Genomic DNA, 27,391 nt, shown 5'->3' with positions numbered 1-27,391 from the left:
CACATCCAGAAGAGCCAGAGCGAAAATAAGTTTGGTCTAGCAGGGCACCCGCAGGAACGTATCGCCCAATGTGATACAAGATGTGAACCGAACAACTCGTGTGCGCTTCAATTTTTCGCTCGTGTCCATATCTCTGGTCCTTTTGGAGGAAAAGTAGAAGTCTCTAAAGTTGGAGTGCTGGAGATACCGATGGTCTGTAGAAAAATATCTTTGCTGCAGCAGTGATTTTTGCGGGTTTGTTAAGAAGTTAAAAGATCAAATTACGTATGGTGTAAAAGTGAGCGAAAGAAAATTCATGTTCCTTCATGTGATATGTGAATATCCGGCCTAATGTTATTACGAAATGTGGTGAAATTGGAGTGAAGAAAGTCCGATTATTGATTGAAAAGTGCAATCTTACTAGTTCCGGAAGTGATTAACTGGTCAAAAGTGCACATATTGTGCAACATCGAAAAAACAATAATGAAATTAGATGCTGAGTTCGCAATCGATTAGACGCTCCGTAATATGACTTTTTTCATGCAAGTTTGGGAATTGATCGTCGTCAAGTTAGCACAAGGCAAGAGTTGAAGAGTATTACGAATATTTTGAGAATCTACGTTGATTTTTCGTTCTGTGGTTTCGACTTGACGTGAGTGTGTTCTTGCTTGCTTCTAGTTACTGGGTGAATATTGACTTTTTTTCAACCTTTTTCGTCAATTCTGTATTAATACACGAGTTTCTGACGAACTGTTCTGTTAAAGCTGTTGTTATACTTAGTGAATCGCTGTTTGTTAGATAATCTGTGATTTGAAACACCTATTATTTGCAGTTACTGGATCATATGATACAAACAACTAACGTAAAAACCCATCTCGTGCTGGATGTTTCACGCCAATTGTGCTTCATCATTCATCAACATCTGACTACAATACAGTTACACAATCGTTAATAGTTAGTTCCTGTGCCTAATATCCCCAATGTTCCCTGGCATATATAGGATACAGCGAATGAAGCAGTGCTGACTTGTAGAAAATCGATATCTATGCTTCCTCCTTTCCTATAACTGTCCATAAAGTGCTATCTTTCATTCACTTACTGTATAGTGTAGCTGATAGTGTTCATTCTCATTTCCCTACCATTTCTAGTGAGACCTATTTTCACCTTATGAAACTACATTTCCCTGCAGCAGGGAGGCGACTAATCAGCGCTACGGCTCCGAACGAGCATAATGGAAGAGGCTGGCAAATGTCGCCTCTCGCCCCCGCTGTTTTGCAGTGTCTGTGCGGTATGTTGCACGTGCTGCTGGGGGCAGAAATCGATATAATTGAAGCACACACCGCAGGGCGGAAAACCATTATGAACACGAGTTTTTCCCTTTATTCACACTCATACACTCTCTGAAATGGCGCACACTCACATATACAGCATTTGAGGGGGGAGAATACAGGAAATGAAAACATCCGCTTAACCAACAGATTGACCTAGGTTCACATTCCTGTAAATACATCTGACAGAGCGAGTCAGGCTTGTGCTTGAGGCGAGTGTTGCGCTGATATGATTCTTCTGGCGTTTGTTATTGTTTTTTTTCGGTTTATTTGCGATACGCTTCAACATTTTCAAGACTTCGTTCTTAGAACCATTACAGGTATTCATAGCAGGAAACAGGATGGATTGCAACAAATGGAACAAATCCAATATCACAACTTCTTCCAGTGATAAATATTTACATTATTAGCACTGCGGAAGCAGTCGGATATCTTCGTGAAAAGAAGAAATATCTTTTCAAGAACGTATAAGGAGTGTATCGAAAAGTAGTCTTAAACATTCAAACATCAAAATAAAACTGAAAACGTTCAAAAAGTGTTTACAAAAGTAAATTTTATTAAAGAATAATAAGTTTATATAGCAATGAAATGAAAAAAATTTGCAGATTCCTAAAAAATAATCGAACCTTAGATTTAACTCCACTCATCAAATTCTGCAAAGTAGTCTTTGTGCACTTTCCGGACGCTGCAGACCAATCCTTCTTGAGTTCTGACATATGTTTAGACACTGTACCTTCCTTCTTGAACTTGGCCTTGGCAATTGCCCAGTAACGTTCAATTGGTCGCAGCTGGGGACAATTAGGTGGATTGTTTTCCGAAAACCATTGTAGAGTGGATTTGGCATAATGTGCCGATGTCAAATTGGGCCACAATAGAGGAGGAACCTCTATTTTCTATAAAGTGGAAGCAATCCCTTCTTCAAGCATTCTTCTACATAAATTTGAGCATTTATAGTTCCTTTTGTGAAAAAAAAGTTGACGATCGCACGCCACAAAGCACTTTTTGGCCGAGTTTTTCCATCACAAAAGTCGTATCCGCAAATGGTACACTCCCTCCAATCGATATGGTATTAAATTGAGATACCGGCAGCGTTCTGGAATCTTCTTTGACGTATGTTTCGTCTTCCATGAGAATGCACTGGTTGGGATTGTTCAAAATATGCTCATATAGCTTTGGAGCTCGCGTTTTAGCGCGATATTGCTGCTCCGGTGTTTGTTTGGCCACTTTTTGCTTTTTATAGGTCTTTGGACCACGTCTCCGCTTTAATCCGCTGAATCATCCCAACGCTGGTTTTGAACTTCTTGGCCAAATCACGAATAGATGCAGACCTGTTCTTCTGAATATAATTTATAACTTTTCGGTTCAATTCGGAATTACTTGATCCTCGAAAGAACGCTCATAACCGAACTTTGCGACGATTCGTTAAACACTTTCGGGACAAACATTGATTTTTTTTTTGCTATTTTGTGGTATGTAACACACTTTCCGGTGCACCAATTGTGCAGAATTTTCTTTTTAGTTTCCAAATCAATCTGTGACATTTCGAAAACAACTTTATTACCAGGGATGCCAGGTGATTTTTTCAAATGTCTTCACATGGTACGAAAAAAAGTCCTCAAATGTCTTCACAATCATATCAGAGGAAACTAAAATTCATAACTTATTTTTGAACAATGTTTGATACCTTGTTCAATGTTTGTTCTAATTGGTATTGTTAAACATATTTTAAGGTTTTGAAGTTTATTTCAATAAATGTGAACAAACAATGTATTGCGCAACAGCGAACTAAATTTCATAAGTATATAAATGATAATTGACTTGATAAACTATCGATTGAATGAATATAGTCCCAGTTCTTCAACAAAAACGGCACTGTGATAGCTCCAATTGTGTATTTCAGCTTTGAAGTTTTGGTTGTAGTTAAAACTATATCCATAAAATTTATTATTGAAACGGTGTGTAAACGGAAAACCATCGATTTGTAAAGAGGTCGTGAAAAAAAGCAAGTGAATGACACCGATCCAAAAGCCTCCATTGATTACTAAAGACAAAAGTAAGTAAGTGACACTGATAAAAAAAGCGAGCGAATGACACTGAGGCCAAAGTGTGATTTCCTGCCAATAGTAGGAATTTTATGTAAATAATATCTCCCAAAAATTTACATACTATCTATCATACTGAAATGTCTTCACATATTTCATAATGTCTTCAAAAAGTCTTCACAAAATCAAATGTCTTCCCAGTGAGTCAAATGTCTTCAAACCATCTCTGTTTATTACCGCGACTAAATGACTTGTATTTCGATTTTTGACATGTAAACAAAGCATGCTCTGACTACACGACAAAAAAAGTTCACCCGTTTGTGTGTAATAACTTGTCTCCAGAATGAAATAGAACATGTTACAGCAACAGATCTTCATACTTTGAGTATATGTTCCCCAATTGACAGCAGTACTCCATATACATTGCGTTTCATAACTATAGAACCACTGATTTTTTATGAGCATCCGAAGATATTGGGTTGGGGAAAAATAAATGTTGTATATTGTCAATATATGGAAACACTTAAACATATATTGTGTTGTACTTATCGCATCGGGTCAAACTATACGGCTATTTAAAGACGTGGAAACCGATAAAATCGTTGAAATCATCCAAGTAGACCGGCATGTGAGCACTCGCTCGATTAGCCTGCTGCACTGCTGAAACGGAACGGACTCGATCCATTTTTGAAGAAGATGGTGACTGGTGATGAAAAATGGATAATGGATAATGAGGTTGCCTTCTAAATGGCAACAAGTTTGCGAACAAAACGGCGCATATTTGACTTAAATTGGACAATTTTAAGTATGTTAAATGAAGCGTCAAATTTCGATCAGAAATACGACATTTCCTTTTCCTCAACCCTATACGTAAGAAATCGGTTGAATTGAAGTATATAGTGTAGAATATAATAACTATCTTCATTTATAAGACTGGCCATTAGAACTTTATTGTTGTGTTCAGGCTTGAAACATTCAAAAAAAATAATATTCCAGTTTTTCATAATCATAGAACCAGATGGAAAAACTCTCTCCTTTACAAAATTAACGTCAATTTCACATGAAGTACAAAAACTTTTTAATTCATAGGTCATTTTTAGTTCTCAATCAATTCAAATAACTCATCCGGAGTGGTTTCGACCAAGCAACGCATGTTGTAGTGTATATATCGTTTTACGCATACTGCTCCTTCAAGCTCTTCAAATAACTCATACTGCTTGTAAACTGCATCTACAATTCGTACGATCACTCCTCATAAGTCCCCGGTAGAGCTTTGATCTGGTAAACAAGCCGACCAATCCAGAATCTGAAGTACCTATCCATTAAATTATGCCATGACTTTCCGGATTTTATTAATTGATGTCAAATTACCTATTTATCACGGTGTTTTTGATGCAAAAACAGAAGTAAATGATTCTGAAGTAATTCATTGCACCTCTGACTGTGCATTCGTGTTGATGAAAAGCTATCTGAACCAGGCCTTTTTGAAAGTATTTTCCTCAAATCTTCAAACTGCCGCCTGCAAAGTTACGAGTTGAAAAACTGCATAACACGTTCCGTAAGTCCTTCCAGTATGAAGAAATTCAAGTTTCAAGTTGATTCAATCAAGTTGAAGCAATCGCTGGGGAAAAATTCACTTTCAGTTTCAAATGGAAGAACGTAGCTTTTGACGCTCAAAAATAGCTCTTTTACATCCTGCTTGCAATGCACTGTACTTTGACGCCACTTTTATCTCGGAAACAACGCTAGAATTCATGTAAATTAATTGATCATTCAGGAAAAGCCACTACGATTCATCAGTCATCTTGCTAGCAACTAGATGACAGGGGCAGCGAATGGCCTTTCTCAAGACCGAGTGTTTAGTTTCGCTTTCCAAATCGGCCTTTTCTTAATACTAGAGGCGAGTGAACTGAGAAAACCTGTGTAATTCAAAACATCACCATCGTTACACCAATAAATCGCACGCTACACGCTCCTCAATTCGCAGAAGCTCTCTTCCAGCAAAAACATTCAAAAATCAAATCCTTTTTGGTTCATCATTTTAGAATGAATCTAAATTTAAATTACCTCTTTTATTTTTTGGTGGCCCTAGAAACAACCGATGGGTTTGCGTGATTTTGAAGAAGTAGTTGAAGATGGGTGATTCATGATTAATTCTTGTTTTTTTTAGATTTGTTTCATTATTACCAATACAAATAGCACACTCAGAAAGCATCGTTAATATTCTCCTCGTGCTAGACAAAGCGCGTGAGGCGGTCACATATTTGTTCCTCTACCACCGTTATCTATTTGATAACTCATAAAATCAACAATTCGTACGTGTCATTCAGCATACGCCACATAACGGTACTAACGCGCTACGTCCTATTCAATATTATTCTTCTCCTTTGCATATGTCCGTAAGTGCAAGTTCTGCACTTTGGCCTACTTTGCACATATTCTGAGAATGCATGAGAATCCATTTTTTCTTTTTATCGAGAAAAACAGCTGTGTCTGACATCCACATTGACTTGAAATCTAAACTAAACTCTCGGCATTGAGGAAGGCCATTTGAAGGATCTCGCTGCTGTCTGGTCGCTAGCTGGATGACAGTTGAATCTGTGAAATCGCGAATAGCTTCTTTATACTCCTTAAATGTTTTCTGTAAGGTCAAAACAAATGACCTGGTACTCTTCCTGCGTAGAGGCGAATGAACTGAAAAGTTTGAAGCCTCTATAATTTATCACGTTCGTTCGTTCTTACTGCTCCGCCACCTTAAAATCACTTGTAGGAAATTATTTTGGTTCTCATTAAAAATTATCAAAGAATTTTTTGGAAAAAAAATTCACTGAAAAAAAATATTTCGAAAATTAAAATTATTTTTTCTCGAAAACATATGCTTTGAAAATTCTGAAAAAATAGATATAAATAGCCCTTAAAATTTTCAACAAGTTTTCCATACATCGGACGATGGGCACATTTACATGGAACAAGTTTTTCGAACAACAACTTTTTAATTTTTTGTTCTTTGAAAAAATACTATTAATAATGATGATGATGGCCCCGCCTCCTTCCCCTACAGAGATTTGAGCAAGACGAGTTATCTAAAATATTTTTTTTTCTCAGCATTGAAATAGGTTAAAAAAAACGAACTGATTTTATTTACACATATAAGTTCAAAAAAATTTCAATGTCAAAAGACAAGCCAACACTCAGTCTTGTCCGCCACAGAGCCGATACGGTCCCGACAAGGCCCTTGCAGCCAAATGGTCCACCAAGACACAAGTCCAACCGCCAGTCTTGTTTAGGATTGACTTGAATATCCCCATCCAGAGAAATCGAGAAATTTTCCTTCACGAAAAATTTCTAGACCGGCCCTTACAAAACTTTTAAATTTTTATCCTTTATACCTGCACCACGCGCGCCACGCTCAAACTTTTGTAGACTACTTTTTTTTTCAACTAATACAATATAAAAACATAAATTAAAAATAAAAATAGTCCATCATCACCAAGATCATGACAGACATAATAGAAATTAATACAAAATAGAGAAAAAAAATATTGTAAAAAAATTAAACCGTCTACATATTATAATCCGTTCAATAGAAACTTCGTCAGATACAATATTCAATAAAAAAAAAATTAAAAAACTGCATAAAGCTTTTCACATAAATTATCCGTTCGTATAAAACTTCGTCAGTTAAAATTTTCATCATAAAGTAAAAAAAATCATTTAGCTGTTATGAGAAAACATGAAAAAGTTGTTGTTCGAAAAACTTTTTCCCTGTTAATGTGTCCATCTTCCGATGTATGGACGACTTGTAGGAAATTGTAAGACACATATATATATATATATATATATATATATATATATATATATATATATATATATATATATATATATATATATATTTTGGGGAGTTTTAAAAAAATAATTAATTTTAATTTTTCAAATAACTTTTTTGCCAACAAATTTTTTTTTCAAAAAACAGAAATTTTGTAGGTATCATAGTTTTCAAATTATAATTTTTTGTCGAAAATTAAGAAATAAAAATTGTCTTATTCCAAAAAGTAGCCTAATTCTTTTTCGAATATTTCAAGTATGCAAAGTTGCCTAAATGATCCATGTATTAACACCCACAACGTTTCACTAGTATCTGAGATGGGGCTGCCAACTCCCTAAAACGAGTTGGCATGAAATTTGTCTAATTTTGACTGAAAAATTGACACCTTTCATCCCCTAATATATTTTCCTCTATCACCTTCACATAAGTGAAAAAGCCCATTCTGGTTTCGTTCGATGCCTTCTCGGAACTTTGCCAAAGCTACTCTCGTGAGTACCCGTCCCAGTGCAGGTTATTCCCACATCCAACGCCGTGAGCTGAGTTACGTCTCTCGGAAAATATGATAGGCCCTTCGGCTCGAGTCGGCTCGACGTCGACAAACGCAAACTACTGCTGCTGCTGCTGCTTCTGCTGCGCACAGCAACCGAAATAACCATATGCTCTAGAGGCGATAAAGCCAAACGCGTCTCTCGTGAGTCACGCTTAGCTCTTTGGATGAGAAACGGTCGATAAAAAAGTCGTTTCGGTGCAATTTTAAGGACCAGCTATTATGCCGACACGTACGCCATAGATGCAAATTCGCAATGATCTAAATATAGCACGGATAAGCCACCCTCAAAAAATTGCGCGGAAAATGCAAGATAAGACCCAATATATTACGCCGAAAAAACTGATGCTATCAGAAGCAGTTGGTTCGGTGGTGCGTAGATTGCTAAGCGACAACAGGTCGTAAATGTTGCTGCTTGAGTAATGCCATCTATTAGGCTGATGTCACATTAGGCGGATTCGTCGCCGCGGATATCGCGACGGTTTTTTTTCTCGATATGAATTCGCTTCCACAACCGCCCCGCTCTGTGTGACATGGCTCATTCACAATACACTGTAGATCCTCCGCTGCGGTTTTACTCGTGGAATCCGCGGCGGCGAATCCGCCTAATGTGACATCAGCCTTACAGACCAAAGTTCGGTAGTCTAGTAGAATTCACACCGAAACGGTTACTATGAAGTCTTGATTATCAGTTGTTTATGATGATTACTTCTGGCCACTCATAAATCAATTAGGTTAGGTTTGACAAACGATGATTAGATGCAGAGTGTAATATCCGGAAATAATTCCTAATCTGTTGTTATGGACACTATATTGTCTGGTACATATTCCCGGCACATATAATGTCTAAAATGGGTCATATATTGGCAATCTGAAAGTAGAAATTGACATTTCGTGATCGAAATATATTAGAATACTTCAAAAAATCACCCAACGCCCTCATGTCTATATTTGTAACTTGGCAGCTATCGCGTTCGTGATAATTCATAATACTTTTATTGCATCGCACATAGCAGCGGTCCAGTCCTAAATCAGGCTTACCTCAATATGCAACGTAATACGATTAAATGATTCGGAAGGTCATAAAAAATCAACCCAAAGCGTTAAGCCACGATTCAGCTGCTTTGGCGGCCCTTTGAGCTTAAAGTTTGGGAGAATTGAATTCAATTTACTATAATGTCACACAACTTGAAAATCTTTCCGCCACTAGCATTGGAAATGTTAAATTTGATATTCTCCTCCCAATGTCACACGCATGATTTCCAAGATTATGAGCTTCCCTGGAACTGTACTCTCAGCTGAGACACTTTTAGCGATCAAGGATAGAACGTTAAAAGCTGTGTAATGTGCTTCTTTGGACACTTCCATTTAAATGAACGCAGACGCAATGAAACGGCCGAGGATGTTCCGTTGGTGATTTTTGTTTTGTGGAAAAGAAAGTGTTGAGTGAAAAACAAACAGCCAGATCAAAACATGGCAATGAGAGACACAGTTGTTTACGTCTTGTCACGATCGGCAGATTTAATTTGAGATGTCATTACACTCCTGCATAATGTACTTCTTTCTCAGTAGATCTCAATGACTACAACGCCATATGATGCGACGACGTCCAGAACTGTTCAGATTCAAATTGAAAACGCAATTGACGAATTTACGCAAAGCTTATGAAATCGGTAATGCATACAGCTCATGAGTACTAACTTCCGGACATTTTTCAGAAGCTCAATCATGATGCAGGGGTGGACCAAAATGTTAAAACCCTCTGCAAAAATCTTAAAAATATAATTTTTTGTACACAGAACATAATACGATTGTGCACGGTTTGTGAACTTTATTCAATACGCCATTCTTTCCTATACGCAGAATGTTCATCTACGAATAAAGGTTCCTTCTGTACTGCTTTTATAAACCGCTTCCCTAACCAAACGGTCGCACCATAAACCATTGAGATGTCTTGACTTCACTGTCGTTCTACGCATAGTTGTCCCATGTAACATTTTGACAATTTTCACTTTTCTTCTTGAAACGATGTTTTTATTCCTAATCTTCAAGAAAACCACAAGAAACTTATTGTTTGTTTCCAGATTCCTCAAAAACAACATCAAACTCAATTGTCCCATGTTGATATTCTAGGCATAACTGTCCAACCATGTATTTTTTTTTTGTAAATCCATAATGAATGAATCGGTTCAAGTACAAGAAGTTTATGTCACGCTTTCGACAGGGCTAATGCAATCATTTCTGGTTTGGAAGAACGAACTGATTCTCAAACAAATGAAAAAAGTGTAACAGAACACGTGTACACCTTGTTAGCGAATGCCTAATAACAATGTGATTTATATTCTGTAAAGTTGTGGCATATCACTCTCTTCTTCATAAAACGATGATAATCTTTAGGAAAAACATAAAAAAACTTATTGTTTATTTCCAGTATTTCAAAAAACAACATCAAGTTTAACTGTCCCATGTTGATATTCTAGGCATAACTGTTGATACAAGTTAGGGGAAATTTTCACATTTCATTCAACAATAGTTTACTGCTTATAAAAAATCCGGTGTATTGCTAAACTGAAATGCTTATATCTTTTGGTAGACAAATATGCTAGAAAACTTTGATTGCGTTTTTCTCAGTTGCTGATTGGAACAACTATGCGAAGAACGGCAGTTCACCGATTAGTTTGGCAATGACAACAAAATCTTGGCTCACGTCAGGAATCATATCCTCTTAGTCGGGACCTGCACAGTACAGCTAACTGATGCTGGATGGATATGCGATACTCCTGTTCCTGCAATGCCTTGTTGTAAACAAATTAACTTATCCCGACAATCACATGACCAGGGTTGCCACTAATATTTTTCGAAAAACTGAAAAAAACTGGATCTTTCAGAATTGTTTTATTTTAAGATGATGGGTTTTGATTTATCTAAAATGATTTTTTACCTATTCTACTGCTCGAGAAAGTGCAAAACTGCTCGACAATGTGATTAATTGAAATGCATGGGAACACGGTTCCTGGCTATAGATCACTGCATCGAACCTAACCTCAATCTCCTGTTCTACTTTAAACACGAGTTTTCACATTTTTGTAGTGTTTCTTTTGACGATCTTTGTTGCTTTTTTTTCACACTCACGAAGAATGTAGAATAAATGAAATCTATAAATCAATGAATTCTTGCGTGGTTTGTTTCAGCTCCCGTTCGTTAACATTTGAATAGGAACATGTGTAGATTGCAACGAATGGGAACTGATACAAAACACGCAAAACTGTCAAACTGTCGTCTCCGTGCACTTGTGCTGTGTCAATACCATTCCCATGCTACTTCGAATTCGAACATTGCAGGCTCGAGTTCTGTGACGGTCGCCATCTAAAAGTGGCAAGCACTCAATTGGACGTTTTCGGAATCTACTAGCAAGCGTACAGTCTAATCCGAAAACGTCCAATTGAATGCTTGACACATTATACATTGCAGTGATCTATGTATTAGTATTCTGGAATTTTTTTTATTAGATCTCACAATATTATTCCAATACTAAAATTAGCACAATCAATGCCGAAACAACCAAACAACCAAAACAACTTTGGAATTGAAATTATCAAATTTTGGTGTTGAAAAGATATTTCGCTCCATTTTTATGTCTTATTCTCTAGTACTTTACTTCTTAGAGCAGGCATTTCCAACCCAATTTTTGGTATCAAGATCAAAATTATGTATGCTTAAGTGTTTTCTCCTGCTCGAGAAAGTATTTTTGGGAAAGATATACATAGTAAAGGGTGTGTCACATCAAATTGCATCACGGAAAAAACGCTGTAGAAATTTAATTTTTAGGAATTATATCTTCAGCTTTCGCTTATAATCAGATAATAGTGTATAGATCACGTTGGCCATGCTTCACTGTCAATTTTTCGTAAATTTGGAAAAATGTCGTCGAACGAAAAAGAGCGTCGTGAATTAATCCTGTGCACTCATTTCGAGAATCCGGAGTTGTCACATCGGGACATCGGTAAGATGCTGGGAATCGTCCAATCCACGGTCAGCAGAGTACTAAAACGATACTTCGAGAACCTAACCATCGACCGGAAGGTGAAGAACGGCAAAAATGGATGCTCCGTCAGTGAAAAAGATCACAAGCGCGTAGTTAAGCAGTTTAGACGTGATCCGAGAAGTTCGGTCCGGGATGTCGCCAATAAGCTGAATTTGTCAAGTTCATTCGTCCAGCGGACCAAGCAGCGGGAGGGCCTGCGTACATACAAGGTTCAGAAGGCTCCTAACCGCGACGAAAGGCAAAACATGGTGGGGAAGACGCGAGCCCGGAAGCTGTACACTGAAATGCTGACGAAGCCGCATTGCCTGGTAATGGACGACGAAACCTACGTCAAAGCGGACTTTCGTCAGCTGCCGGGCCTGTTGTTCTTATCCGCAGAGGACAAATTCAGCGTTCCGGAGGAGATTCGCAAGCAGAAACTATCCAAGTTTGCCAAAAAGTACATGGTGTGGCAAGCGATCTGCTCTTGCGGAAAGCGGAGCGCCCCCTTCGTGATGACCGGCACGGTAAACGGGCAGGTTTACCTTAAGGAGTGCCTTCAGAAGCGCTTACTACCACTATTGAAGCAGCACGAGGGCCCGACCATCTTCTGGCCGGATCTCGCTTCGTGCCACTATTCAAAGGACGTGTTGGAGTGGTACGAAGCCAACGGGGTCACCTTCGTGCCAAAGGAAATGAACCCGCCCAACGCGCCGGAGCTTCGCCCAATAGAGAAATATTGGGCGATTATGAAGCAGGCCCTCCGGAAGAACCCAAAAGTTGTCAAATCGGAGGCAGACTTCAAGAGAAAATGGATTTCTGTTAAAAAAAAACTACAACCTGACGTTGTACAGAACCTTATGGACGGGGTAAAGAGGAAGGTGCGAGCATACGGGCTTGGGCTCGAAGTATGAATAAAAAGAAAATGCCAAAAGTTGTTTAATAGTTTTTATTTTACTGTCTAAAATTTTCAAAAGGATCGGTCTACTGGGCAATTTCTACAGCATTTTTTCCGTGATGCAATTTGATGTGACACACCCTTTATGCATATGCATTTTATGCAAAGTATGCATTTCTTTTTTATTGCCAACTAAGCGTCAAATTAGATCATGCGTAATATTAATGATATTTAGAACTTAAAATCCTTGTGTGATCATGAGAAACTAATTTCTCGGTGATGCAACGTTACTTGGGTTCTATATTCATATCAATGAAAGTCAATGGAGCACATTGACTCTATGATGTTCTGTACTTTCGAATGATTTGAAGAACCTATAACGTCTGATGTTTATATAAACGTAGAGCCAGCATATTACGAGGGCTCTACGAACCATAATGGGAAATATTTCTTGCTATGAACATTACACCAGTTGTGGTTGAAATGGTAGATCAAATGGTTTGAGCTTCAAAATGTTCTGGAGGACCTACAACATATGATATTTATATGAATTCAAAGACCGTGTAGCACGTTGCTGCTTGGATAAGCTTTGTAATTAAAGAAAACTCAAGCGATAGAGGGTTTCCTATATGCCGTCTCAGTAATTAACACCAATTCCCAAACGATCGCTCTCCATGAAAAGAAACATAGTTTTTCATTGCCAGTATAGCCTTCATCATAATGTTCCCCGGCCTGTTTATATTCTTCGTTTTGTTGATGTCATATTCAGAAAAAGTTCTTTCCACATTTTTCATAGGGATAGAGAGGGTTTGGGACACATATATAAAAAACAGGATAAAACTGGATAATATTTCAAAAAACCACAAAACGTAGGTTTTAGAATTTAACTGTTTTACTGGAGCGAGAAAAAAAATGGAAGGAATTCAGTTTAAACTGGAACATTGACAAGGCTGCAAATGCCTACTGTGATTCTGTGTCACTCTTAACGAAGTTTTGTAGAATTTTACCCGTGAAATAAATCCGAATTTTTTATTGATTCGTGTTTTTGATGCTCAATCTCTGAATCGTTGAATCTTTATATTGGTTGGAAAATCATGTTTGTACACCGGGAATTTTTGACGCAGGACTACGTCTTACATTAAGGGTGCCAAATCAGAAAACAGGTTACGTTTTTTTATGAAATAAAGTTAACGTTAATAACTATTTTTGCTGCGAACGGATTTTAACGATTTACATACCAATCGAATCGGAAATTTTGAGATTTGATTTTTTGAGATTTTTTAAGATTTGTTTGATATGCTGTACATTACAATCCCATAGTCTGTATATGGTTTAAATTGATGAAAATTGTAATCATTACCATTTCTCAATACATTTGTTCTGTCCATTTGTGTGCTTTCCCGAACAGAGACGTTAATAACGGGCAACTTATGCAGCCACTAGAATAGAAACAACGAAGGCGGATAGTAAAAAAGAGAAGATTTGCGAAGTAAACTCCACCCTTGCATAGAAAGTAAGCTGTCGCTAGCGTATAAGTATTGTATCTCCTCTGAGGAAAATTCTCAGAATCTTCCTGTGCCCGAAAAAAACAAAGGTCGCTTATTTTGCTCGTTTTGTGTTCTATGTTCCCCTCGAGAATGAACGCCTGTGAAGGCTAGAGAATATTTCACTTGAAGTACATCTGGCATTGCAATTAACACAACCATCCGAACCATGGCAAAGCAGGCGAAAAGAGAAGAGTGCAGATGATTATAGATCGCTTCTAGCCATTAGTGTTTGGCTTTGTGTGTGTTGCTTGTTTTCGTTGCGCGAAACATAGAACTTTTTCATTTTCTGTACATGTGAATAACACACCTTCGATACTTTTAGTTGCCATTCGTATTTGCTCTCGTGCGCATCGACTCTGTTCTGATGCAACAAGCTCCTAGCTTTGTTGACGGTTTTGACCGAGAGTCGAGAAACGATTTTTCATAAACGGTCATTCTCGCGATGTTTCATTTTTATCGCTGCAACTGTGTGCATCTGTTAGACGCGTGTTTGATGCTTGTTCGATGGCGATGCACGGAAGATGCCTCTCGTTAAATACTCAGTGCAACGCGTGCATTGATATAAAGAAACAAATTGCGACATATGACCAATTAGTGTATTGTTCTCGCAAAGGCAAGAAAGAATCGTTGCTTCTCGAAATGATTCTACAAAACCACGCAAGCCATTAAACCTTTTCAGGGTCCCCGGAACTTTTTACTAATAAGGTTATTCATGAATTTTCGACTTATTCGCAAATAATATGCGAAATTAAAATTAAAACAAAAAAGATTGCGTAGTCCTGTGTCCTAAGCGGTTGTGTCTCGGATACAATCGGACACGAATTTTTTATTTAAACGCACCGTGCATGCGGGAACCGGTTTATTTTTTCTGCTTATGTTGGTACGACCTTAAGACGACAATCTGTCAGGTTTTAGTGCCATCCGATCATTAGTGCATGCCTGTACGTCATAAACTGTCGGAAATGTGGGTCGAAAATTCTTGGATTATGCATGATGATAATGCGCCATCGCACCGTGCCCAAATTGTACTGAATTATTTGACCAAACATCAAGCAAACACCATCGAGCAAGCGCCGTATTCACCTCCGTGCGACTTTTTTTTGTTCCCCAAGTTAAAGTTGCCACTTCGTGGAAAGAGATTCAGTCGATCGTGGAGATAAAAAAAAATGCGACGAGGAAACTAAAGGCCATCCTTTTGTTGGCCTATCAGGAATGCATGGAGGACTGGGTCAAGCGTTGGCACATGTGTTTAGCTTCAGATGGGTCATATTTTGAAGGGAATAAATAAATTTATCTGAAATTTAACTCTATTTTGTGTCATTTTAAAATTCCCTGTACTTTCTGATCATAGGGTATGATTAACTGTCGATAACTGTCAAAATTATTCAATAGTATGGATTTGACAGAAAACTAATCCGTAATTACCCACTCTATTGGCAAGTACATCGTTTAACAGTTTTCATCGGTCCCAAACAAGAAGCATAAATGGATATAGCATACGGCTAAGTAACAAGCAACATGTACTGTGATTAATCATAAAATCCTAAATAATAATAAATCTAACATTCGAATTCTCTATTTGGCACAAAACGGGAGTTCTGTCTTGGTTCGCACACGAACAAGTTTCGATTTCGCACGCCAATTGCACCACGCAAAGGTATCTCGTGTTTTCCCTGTGTTGCAGCAGCACACCGTATAGAATTTCATTTCGTGACGCAACCCGCTGTGTCACGTTTTCTAGATAAATTCGATACCGAACACATGCCTGGCTAATTTGCATATAGGACATTTCCACCAGACCTTGAACTAAAGCCAGCAAACAGAAAATGATGAACGGGGGGAAAAAAACAAACATTCAGAGTGCAGTTCAAACGGAGCGAATTGCTACTTTAATTTTCGCTGTACCCATTTGAAAAATGGTCAATTTGATTTACGATGGATTTGGAACGGTCGTATAATATAGCCTGATAAATATACCTCGAAAATCTGTGCCAATCTTGTGTGACAGCCAGTTTACCCTCACCTGGCGAACTTGCGAGAATGTGACATTCCCTCGGGTAACTGCCCCTATTACATCAAAGCTGAATTATGTCAATTTAGCAGTTTTGCAAACGTCAAGTTTGCAATTGGTGGAAAACACGCAAGCGGCAGAGAAAACCAACTTGCAAAACTAATAATAAACAGCTGGCCCGGTACCAAATCCGTGGCAGTGGCAGTCTGTTTCGATATTGTTTTGGAGATTTTCTTCTGACTAATCGGCGTCTGCTTGTGCTTTCTCCGTGGAAACCGGTGGACCGTGGGTTGAGAAAAATTAAGACGCAATAAGATTATGAACCTTTTTCCGTATCGGAGACCTAAATAGATATGTGATTGGGCTATACGGACGAGGTCATGACCTGTACCAAGAATTTGTTCCGCTTTCTATCTTCTATAACCTTTTATAGGGCAGTGGCAACTTTATTGCCAACCACAAAATATATTTTTTCGCTGCCTGCTGTTTCAATATTTTGCTTAAACATAGGTAAAAGTATCTGGCAACACTCCATTTTCTTAGGGCTCCTAAAAATGTACGATAATAATTTTTATGTGAACGAACCGCGTTTTTAGAGTTCCGACAGAAAATTCTGTTTAAATTCATAGAAAATCCAACAAGTTGAAAAGTTTTTCACTGGAAACGATCTATTTAGGATCTACTGTGTAAGATCATGCAATTTTTTCTATAAAACAAATAGTATATTTGATGAAAAACTCAAATTTTCAGTTTTCTCTTTGTAACAAACAAAAAAAACTTTATTTTGCAGCACTAGAAATATTGTTTTAATTTTTGCATAACCAAAGGCGCAATGAAGTGAGTTTACAAGGTAGTGGTAATTTGTTAATTTAATAAATGGTGTTAATTTTGTTTTGGGTGGCAATAAAGTTTCCTCTGCCTTATTTTTGCCTACATTTTTCAATTTTTACTTGCCGAAATTAAGAAATTTATTAACTAGGCAAACTCAAGTTCAACACTTCTATTGACAATGCCATAAACAAATGTTTCTAAAAGTATGGGATCTTATGTCGATTAAAAAAGGATCCAACTATACATATAGCTATTGAAATCAAGCATCTCTTCTCATTCCCTAAATGTTATTTCACACGTGAAAGCTATATTTTACTGACAACCTTGTGGGCTTGTGTAAACATGGACGATTTTTTTGTGCTGAATGTTTCACAATGCATGTTCGGCCGTTGATATGAAATTTCATGAAGCAACCAACATTAAAGTTCTAAATATCGCTCGTCTTACTTGCAATATAAAAATGCCCCCGACTTATATATTTACAATGTCGATTTTCTTGGTTTTGAAATCTCTGATAGGGAACACATTTCGGGAGGAACTAAAACTCCCCCTACTTTTATGTATTTGCAATGCCGATTTCCCCATAGCATATTGGTTTTGAAGTCTGTAGTTTCATAAAATATATTAGTTTTATTATATTAGTTTTTTTATTTTATTATATTATTTTAATATATTAGTTTTATTCATCTTCACTGTAATGAATTGTTATGGAGTGCCCAAAATGATTGATGCAAAGCTCTCTTAAATCTATCAGAAAATGAATGAGCAATAATTGTGAGTATAAGAGGAAGTACAAGAGGAAGCTTGTATCTTCTATTTCGACCAATCAGAACGAGGTATTTCCATTTAGAGATTTTCGATTGCTTGATAGTTGGTTTCATAAAATATATTATCTTATTCATTGTGATGAATTGTTGTGGAGTGCTCAGATCGATTGATGCGGGAATTTCGTAAATCCAACAGCAAATAACTGAGGAATAATTGTAAGTACATGAGCCGCCGCTTTTGTCGTCAATTTCGACCAATCAAAACTAGGTATTTCCGTCAGGATAGGGGTTGAGATTTTTCTATCGTTCGATAGTTAGCTCCATAACATATATTATTTTATTCAATTAAAAAAATATTATGTAGTACCAAAATTGACTAACGCATAAATCTCATCAATCTATCATGAAATGTGACTGAGTAATAAGCGTTTGAAATTGGACATTTTTCACGATGTGATCAATTTTCGTTTTTCAATTTGTACCCCCAATATGTTCCCGAAATCCTACGTCAAAAATTAAAGTCTACAGAAGTTTAACCGTCGCGCGTGTTATATAAAGGATAGCAAGTTTGAAGTTTTCTAAGGGCCGATCTAGAAGTTTTTTGGAAAGCATATTTCTCGCCTTCTATGGATGAGGATATTATTTGCCAATCCAACACAAGCCTGGTGATTGGACTTATGCTTTGATGTTTAGAAAAAGTCTTAACAATATTGAACATCCATTTCAGGAGTATCTCCCAGTCGGCGTGTGACATCATAACATCCCTTAGGGCGTAGAGGTACTGATCCATGATCTTAACCACCCAGTACAGGGGGCCAACCAGTACCAGGAGAAGCACCCCACACCATAATGTTCCTACTTCCATGCTTGAATGTCTTCGTGGTATGGTTTACCTTCGTCTCATCCGACCACAGTATATTTCGCCACTGCTTTTCCTTCTCCGGACCGATTCAGTCAAAGTGATCTTTTGCGAACTTCAGCCGCGCCTTCAGACGCTTCGGCGTCAGCATCGGGACCTTACGGGGGCTTTTATCTTTTAGCCTCTGCTCTGTGGTTTCAGGAAAAAATAAGTCGACGTCATGGAGTGACCAGCGCAGTCACCGGATCTGAACTCTATAGAGAACCTACGGGAGATTTTGAAAAGATCGGTGTATACGGAGAAGTCGAAAGATAAGCAGCAACTGTAGGATAGTATCTAAGTTTGTTGGTACGCCATCCCGGCCATCACGTGCCAGAAGCTGGTCCATGAATCCATGCCGAACCGGGTGCGTGAAGTGATGTGTAACAAGGGTCGACCAAGTACTATCCCTAGAAGCTTTTCACGGTATGAATTTTCTTTTTATTTTTTTACTATAAATTTTAAAACAGGTCTTAATTTTTTTTCGCGTCATTTTAGTTGTTAAGTATGCCTCAAACGCATTTCTTAATGAATGACTATTGTTTTAACTACAGATGTTATAGATTTCTTCGAACAATGCAAATAAATTGTTATAAATGGGTTGAAGCACTGGATTGGATTAATTTTTGGTCATAGTTTTGTCACTTTCTTTTTTTGCTTGAGCAGTGGTTCTAATGCTTTATCCGACACTGTTTGACACTGTATGTATCAACACCATCTAGTGACAAACCAAGTAGATATTTTGGAAATGACCCAATATATTGTGAATCGGTTGTTCAGCCTACCCAAAAAGTTTTCGTTATATTTTGAAGGGAGTTGATCCGTACTTTGTCAGGGCGGTCTTATATTCTCCAAGCCTATCGATCGACCGCCAATCGCCTTGCGGATCAATCGATACGCTTGTTATGCTTCACCCGGACCCACGACGGAAATCAAGTTCAATAGCAGCATAGCGTTATGCGGTGCCGCGATCGCTGCATTTCTTTCCCTTCCCCACGCACACACAGGCACACACACCCATCCATACAAGGCGGCACTCATATTTTCCGATCGCACGATCCGAAACTTCGGACGCTGGCGAGGATCGTTAAAGGCGGCTGCAACCGACCGACGGCGCATGCTGATAGATATGCTACGAGTGGTTCGGTGTACCGAGACGTCAGTTTCAAAGTTCAGTTAGCGTTACGTAGACGCGCACCGGGTTGTTTGTGTGTAATTCTTGGCGCCTGTGCGGAAAATCCGTTCGGTGCTCCGCTGCTACGGTCTGAAGACGCATCATCTCACGACTCCGGTTCCGGCTGAGAGGAGACGCTGAACTGAACTTTGGGCACGGCAAAGGAATTGTGTGTGCGGGAAAAGTGTGTGATCAAAAAAGAGGTTCGATCGATTACCGAAACGTCCGAGAATAAACGGACACAAAGTTTTTTTTCGGGACTTTCATTGTTTGTCAATTGTTTGGGTGAATAATTGTGGTTATGCGGCTTGTGTAAACATGGACCGATACTGATCGTGAATTCAGTCGAACAACGTTTGTGTTTTTGTTTGTGAAGTGCATTGTTGTTCATACGATAACGATGTGAAAATTCGAAAAGTGGAAAAAAAACAAGGCAAAATTGGCGCTAATTATGGTTGCCTTGTACCCGAGCAGGGAAGTTCCCACTGCGTGCACATGGGAATAATTGCATGTATGTTTGGCCAATTTCGGGTTGGTTGGCTAGGACATATTGTTGATGAATGTGCTTTAAAGATGTATCGCAAAGAAGTAAAGGAAGACCAATTGAATTGTGTGAAAACTGTTTGGTGGATGAGATTCATCTTAAAACTCACGCTTGAGTTCAAGTCGAGAATAGGAGGATGCTGAGAATTTAGCGGATCTGAAGCCGAGAAGAAAAGCGAGCGAGCGAGATGCTATGGAGGTCAAGCTATATTTACTGATTTCTCCCATAGTGCTCTACTATTGCGGACGAGGTTCCAATGCTCTATAGCACAAGTTGTGTGAAGGTAACAAAGACCGAAAATTGCTCTCTTCTCAGCGTTTGGATTTCTGCGTGATGTTTTCCCTTCATCTGAGCTATGCGACGCCCTACGCGGCACTTGTCTCAAGCGAGGTGGAACCAGAGAGACGAACAGCTCCAAGGTAGAGAGTGCAACTCGTCGAGGAAGTATAGTTAATGCAAAAGATATTAAATTCAGCATTCATAGTAAACGCGCAAATCTCCACTAAGATTGCGATAAGGAGCGCAGGTTGGAAAACACAATCATATTACTGATCTTATCGCCAGAAAGGCATGACTAAATTGTGTAACAGTATTCAGCACCAACGTTCGAAACCCTTTCACTGATCATCAGCAAGCGAACGGGGCAGCACCATTTCCTAGCTGATAACACACGACGCGCGTCTTCCTTCCATAGATCGAACAACGTACGTCAAGCTTGCGATGCATCGTACGCTTTGTGTATACTTGCATTCATTCATTGAAAATTCACTATCTCGACCGAAACAATCCGATTCCGATGTTTACGACAATTGCCTCGTTATATATTGACTAATTTGCTGACCTTCGCTTTTACTTCTTCCCCCCCCCTCCTTCCCCACCGACAAACAAAACAGTTATTGAGATGAAAATTTATGATATCGAGCACACACACGCGGTCCCACTCAAAACAGGTTACAGACGACGGTGCTCATGAGAACAGCCTCTTCCATTTTCCCAGTCACATCACATCACTTGTAGCGCTTGTGCGAACGCAGTTATTCGACTGCACGCTAATGCTTGGGTCCCACGGATTGATGTTAAATTATGAGAGAAAATTTTCGGTTTGTTTTATTTCTTATTTGCTCACAGAAAGTGCAACGTTCGACCCGTCGGATGAGATAACATGAATTGGGTCATCTCGTCATACAACAATAATAATTGGGTCACAATTGCACGATTTGTGGGTAAACAAAACCTGTTATTACTTCCTCAGTGGGATCACTTTTCTGAGGTCCCATTAACACTTTGTATGCAGCTTCTACAGGTGCCACAAAAATAACTATTGGATAACGTCTCTTGTGATACCATTTAGCACCATTTCAAGCCAGTACAAATCTGTGTAAAATGGTTCGTTTAGTGTCTGATTGGAGGCAGCCAAATATTCCATTGATAATTTCGGACCATCTGTGTTTGCCGTTACCATCTCTGACATCTGTTCCAGCATAGTACTGTGTTATTAACATTTGCAATTTGCAAGTCTCGCGAAAACAGGGAAACAAATGTTATCGGATTGATTAACTTGTTATTTGCTAGCGTTCAATTTTGAGAGCGGAATTTCCACCTGCGTCATTTAATTTTGGTGACAACTGTCTAATTGGTCGAGAGTGCATCAGAGCACATAACAGTAAATATGCAAAATTGTACAAGTAATTGCATGAACTAGTATAATATACAATGTATGCACAATATTTATAATCAAAAATATATTACTTTCCAAATTTGTTGTACAGTGATGCTAAAAATAATTAATACACCGCAAGTGTATGTAATGGTTCGCTACTTGCTAGGTATTTTGTATGCTGAATTACAAAATTTAGGCATTAATTCTCAATGAAACTATGGAAAACATTACATTCCTGTAATAATACTAACGGTGTTAGTAGCTGACTCGACAGTGAGCAGCTACTGAGCCGGTGAACTCGCTTGACAATAGGGCGCTTGCAGCGTGCATATGTATCAGTGATTTGTTGGGCAGGCAAAAGAGATCGCTGCATAGGATTTATATGGATCGACATGTTTGAGCTTTGTTTAAATAATTATTTTAGCGAAATAGAAAAATATAAATTTCTGTTATGTTATGGAATGGAAGCAAATTGATTATTCAAAAAGTTTCACAGAAACAATGCAAAATGTGCAGTGCGATTGTATAGCCGGATTAGGTGAAGTGTGCTTCTATTTAGGCTTTGTGATTTTTGCCCTGAAATGCTGGTTTCGTGAAGAAGTAAACTATAATGAATATTCGCGTGCAGATATCCTTAATCGGTGATTACTTTCGCCAAAAAACAGATGATTATGTTGAAATTAAGAACATATTCAGCCAGAAAGACCAACCAACCCTCAGATATGAATTCCGAGTACCTGAATGCTCTGCGGAGAAGTGAAATATGGTTATAAGAAAATTTATCGGAAAAGGAGAAAATCCATCAATTGGTTACTTCATGGAAAATACAAGGAAGTATTCGAACATGAGCTCGAGCCTCCGTGTCTTGAGTCTAGGTCAGAACATGCTGATAATCCTTTCCTGTTATTTTTTCGATTCAAATCTAGTGGGAGAGTCGCTCAATGAACATCGCGGAATAGGTGCTAGTAAGTTAAGCAATATGCATCACACAAAAGCTCTTGTTTGGTAAATAGCTTGCCTAACTGTTTCACCAAGTTCATGTTAGTTCTATGGAATATTTTGCGCTAATAGAAAGATCACAACTTTATTTAAATCATCTACAAGAACGTCGATTGATAATGAATCCGCTTCTGCTGCATAGAAGCTACGAATATAAACAAATGATGTTTGCCCAACAGATGCTCTGCATGTATGTGTAGCAATAGCCCTATTGATTCACTCCGAGATGGAAAATGAAAGGTGGGAAGATTTTCTAAATCTGTGACGTCACAGATTTTGTTTATGTATGTTACTTTTCTTATAATAGTCCACTACATAGGAAAAGTGTTGTTATTAAAAGTAAAAATAAGCAAATGAAATGAACGATCTATTTTTTCCCCTAAATCAATGCTAGCGTTCAAAATCATAAGGTCCCGACATTCTAACAGAAACTGAAATTTCAATATTTTTGGAGTGTTCTAAACGTAATTTCAATTCAATTTTACTTCTCGTTACGTCGAACAAAAACGTTAACGAACAAAGTCAGAGTCACACAATCTTTTGTTTCTTTGACGGATAAACATTTGACAGAGCATGGGAAAAAGGTTGCAAGTTATTTCATGTAAAATGAACTTGAAAAATAAATTTAATTGACTGCGTATAACTTAGATTGAGACAAAAAGTTTTCCGCTTGCGTCTTAGTTTTAGACGACTGAAGTTTTCAGCACCCTAACTGTGAAAAAGTAATTACAATTGCTGACAAAAGTCAAACTTCCATGAAGTTGCTCTAGAATCCAAACATAGTAGACATTAGAATACTATTTCTGAAATCAAAGAAAAAATTAAACATTTTAGTTCGTGATATGTTCTGATTTTTTCCATAATGCGAAAAATATGAATTGGAAATTTGTAATTAGCTTTTGTATATCTTCTTTCAACGTTATTCGATGACACATTCAATTTTGTACCATTTGAGTAACTGACTGGTATGCCTGGTATGTGAACTTCCTATCTTCCTGGCTACTAACACAATCAAAATTTAACACAACCAAAACCCGTGAATCTTCTCACCTTCTATTCTTCATCTCGGATTCACTCGCCCTTGCTCGTTCACACAGTGTGAGCCAAGGATGCCAGGTGATTTTTCAAATGTCTTCACACGAAAAAATGTCTTCAAATGTCTTCACATGGTAAGGAAAAATGTCTTCGAATGTCTCCGCAATCATATCGGATGAAACTGAAATTCATAACATAATTTTGAGCAAAGTTTAATAGCTAATTCAATGTTTATTGAAATTGGTATTATTATACAGCGTATTTTATTAAACTTACTTTCAGGTTTTCAAGCTTATTTCAATAAATGTGAACATAGAATATATTGCCAAACTGCGAATTAAATTTTATGAGTTTAGACATGATAATTGGCTTGATAAACCGTTGATTGAGGTAATTCCAGTTCTTCCACAAAAACGGAACTGTGATAACTCAATTTGTTTATTTTAGCTTTGAAGTTTTGGTTGTAACTCAAGCCATATCCATAAACTAATTATTGAAACGGAAAACCTTCGATTCGTGAAGTGGTCGTTTGAAAGAAGGTTAATCTATTGTATAGTGTAGGCCCAAAATAAAAAAAAAATTACAATGTCACAATCATTCGAATTCCCGAGCGCAAATGAATTAATGTTTCTAGAGGCAATATGCATCCAGGCCGCTGGAAGTTCTCTAGAATTTGAAGTAAAAGAAGTAAAAGAATTTGACAGATGATTGAATATTAGCAGTTTTTGTCTCACGTTTTCAGTTGCTTTTATCATTATACAATTTGATCGCGAAATACACGCTGACTGTGTATAAAAATACTTTGTGCTGAATTTCTTCGAACTGAAGGTACTATCCAAAAAAAGCAGAAAAGCAAAAGGATTTGGGCAATATTGAGAAAACTCTACGATGATGATCCCCGAGAGTACAGAACAGTTTTGAGAATAACACCTGAACAAGTAGAAACGCTGTTTGATTTAATTGCTCCAAAAATACAACAAGATACACTAATGAGAGATGCTACATCTGCAAGAGTGAAATTAGAAATGACTTTCGTGTGGCTTTCTTCTGGAATATCGTCGATATTTTTCAAAATCTTGAAAGCATCCATAGCTAAGATAATTCCGGAAATGTGTGATGCTATAAATGGTAGTCTAAAAGATTTTTTAAAATTTCATTTATTTCACCTTTACAGCAGCTTCGTGTACCAATTTGTGACATGAAAATGATAGTACAGTAATTTACATTTAATGAAAATATTTTTTTTATAATTTATAATTTAAAAAAAATTAACAAACATAATTTAAATGAAAGTTGTGTTTGATAATAATTTTGTGTTATAATGATATTTTTTTTACATTTTTAATGAAACTTAAAAATGTAAAAAAAATATAGAAAACTAGTTAAGTGAGAGTCAGGGCCACGTGCCTTAAGTAGTCAAATAACATGAAGTACGAAATTTTCGTTCATATTTTAACAGTTTAAAACAGCTTTCGAGCGTACTAATTTGATAGAGAAATTTGCCTCATACGGAACACGGATGCCGCCACTTAATATAAATACAGTAATCTACATTTAATGCGACATACCGAGGCATCACCCGGTGTCGCATTGGAGGTGATTTTGACCTGTAATTGGACATTGGCGATGAGAACGGTACAGTGTCGACGTCTGGTAGCGACTTTCAATGTAGCCATAATTTGGGCCCCGAACTCGATGTTTACAAAAATTTCCAATTAGAGGTAAAAATGTCCAATTAAACGTGTCGCATTACAGGTCTATCGAATTAGCTAAATGTCGCATTAAATGTAACTTGTTGTATTCTATCCTCGATTAGGGATACCAAGTATGTTTCTCAAATATCCTCGCACAGCTTATGGATGATTTTCTGATGTCTTCACTCATGGATGGCTTATGTTCTTGTTTTCAAGCAAACTATCTCAATAAGAAAGCGTGCCACGCCAGCGTGAAAAAACAAAATCACAACGATTTCGTTTAGAAACTACACCCAAAGCTAATTTTTAGCACACGTTGTGGCATCCCAATTTATTACATTAAATGAGCTGAAAAATAACAGAAAATGAACAAGTATATCATTTGTAAAATATATATGCTAGAGCCAATATGAGTGAGCGAAACAGGAGACACATTTAAATGAAAGCATATGAAAGCTTTTCATACAATTTGCCAAATACACGGCCCAGACAGAGAAATATATATTCTCGTTCATGTTCTTCTTTATTCTCTTAGAAAACACTTTCCAACTTCATTTTATGATGAGGTGTGATATTATCACGCTTCTATATAACAGCACTGGCAGCTACATGGATAGCGTGGTCGTGTGAAATAGCTTTGCATTCCAGCCGTCCTTGGTTCGATCCCCATTGACATCGTATGGACTTTTTTTTGAACAAACCCAAATGAAATAAAAAATGAAAACAGAAAGAGATGTCTGCTCGCATACATATATACCATTTTTAAGCTTTCAATACAGCTCATTATTTGCACATTTGACCCGAAACGGCACACGAAATGGCATCATTTCTGCCAAAGATGAAATGTTCTCTGCCAACGCTAGTTTGGGTGTATTAGGGTTTTATTTGTTTTTCCAATAATTTTTAAATATGTTAATATCTTCGCTTATTTTTAAATACCTTCAAAATGAAAACATTTGTTTGCATTTGGCATCCCTGACTCGAACGCTAAATGTTGTTTTTGACATTTTGAGGGATGCGAGTGCGAGTAAAATCAAAAAACTTTGAAGTAGCTCGCACGTCGGATCACACAAGACACTAACTGGCATGATGTGTTCACACGGTGTGAGTAGCTGCACTGCAGTAACTGACTAGGCCAACTCGTATGCTTACTCGCACCGTATAAACCCGGCTTAAGTCGTATTTTACGTGAAAATTCACGGCTTGCTGCGTACAGGCAATATTGTCGCCCAGATTGAAATTATATGATTGGAAAAATACAAAAAAAAAAAACTCCCAAAACTGGTTCAAAAACGTGACTAGCATCAAACTTACCAGACCTCATCTCCGAAAATGATTGGCCATCCGGTAGTCTAGACCTGAATCCACTAGATTATTTAGTTTGGATCAAGTTGGAGGAGGAAATTTGCAATAGTTGAAGAATTCTACCGGATATATCTATTAATTTGATCGGTCAAGTAGTTCAAAAGTTATGAATTTTTTAAACAAATGCATTTTGGCTGTTCGGAATTTGGCACAAACGTGTTCGGAATATGAATCAGTTTCATAAATGGTGTTCAGAATTTGAGACAAATGTGATTAATGTAA

The 27,391-nt window shown here is 37.7% G+C and overlaps 1 protein-coding gene across 9 annotated transcripts in view; it reads left to right on the top strand.

Annotated features, from left to right (window-relative positions):
• The window catches only part of LOC129775768 (solute carrier family 41 member 1), a 125,955-nt gene continuing 98,564 nt past the window's right edge, over positions 1 to 27,391 (top strand). Inside the window, exon 1 of one of the 9 annotated variants that reach the window (XM_055781271.1) lies at positions 1 to 192. Coding sequence is in view for 1 of the 9 variants with exons in the window: in XM_055787538.1 (XP_055643513.1) it covers positions 508 to 559 (52 nt within the window). In the remaining 8 variants the exon portion in view is untranslated. Of the gene's footprint in view, positions 278 to 303; positions 560 to 19,848; positions 20,076 to 20,138; positions 20,158 to 20,365; positions 20,384 to 20,760; positions 20,836 to 27,391 lie in introns of those variants that run through there. The other 8 variants (XM_055782091.1, XM_055782887.1, XM_055786802.1 and 5 more) reach the window with 8 other exon arrangements.

The sequence above is a fragment of the Toxorhynchites rutilus genome, chromosome 1 (assembly GCF_029784135.1).
Source record: "Toxorhynchites rutilus septentrionalis strain SRP chromosome 1, ASM2978413v1, whole genome shotgun sequence".
Taxonomy (NCBI): Eukaryota; Metazoa; Arthropoda; class Insecta; order Diptera; family Culicidae; genus Toxorhynchites; species Toxorhynchites rutilus.
The sequence above is the reverse complement of the archived record's forward strand: the minus strand, read 5'-3'. Positions and strand labels throughout refer to the sequence as shown.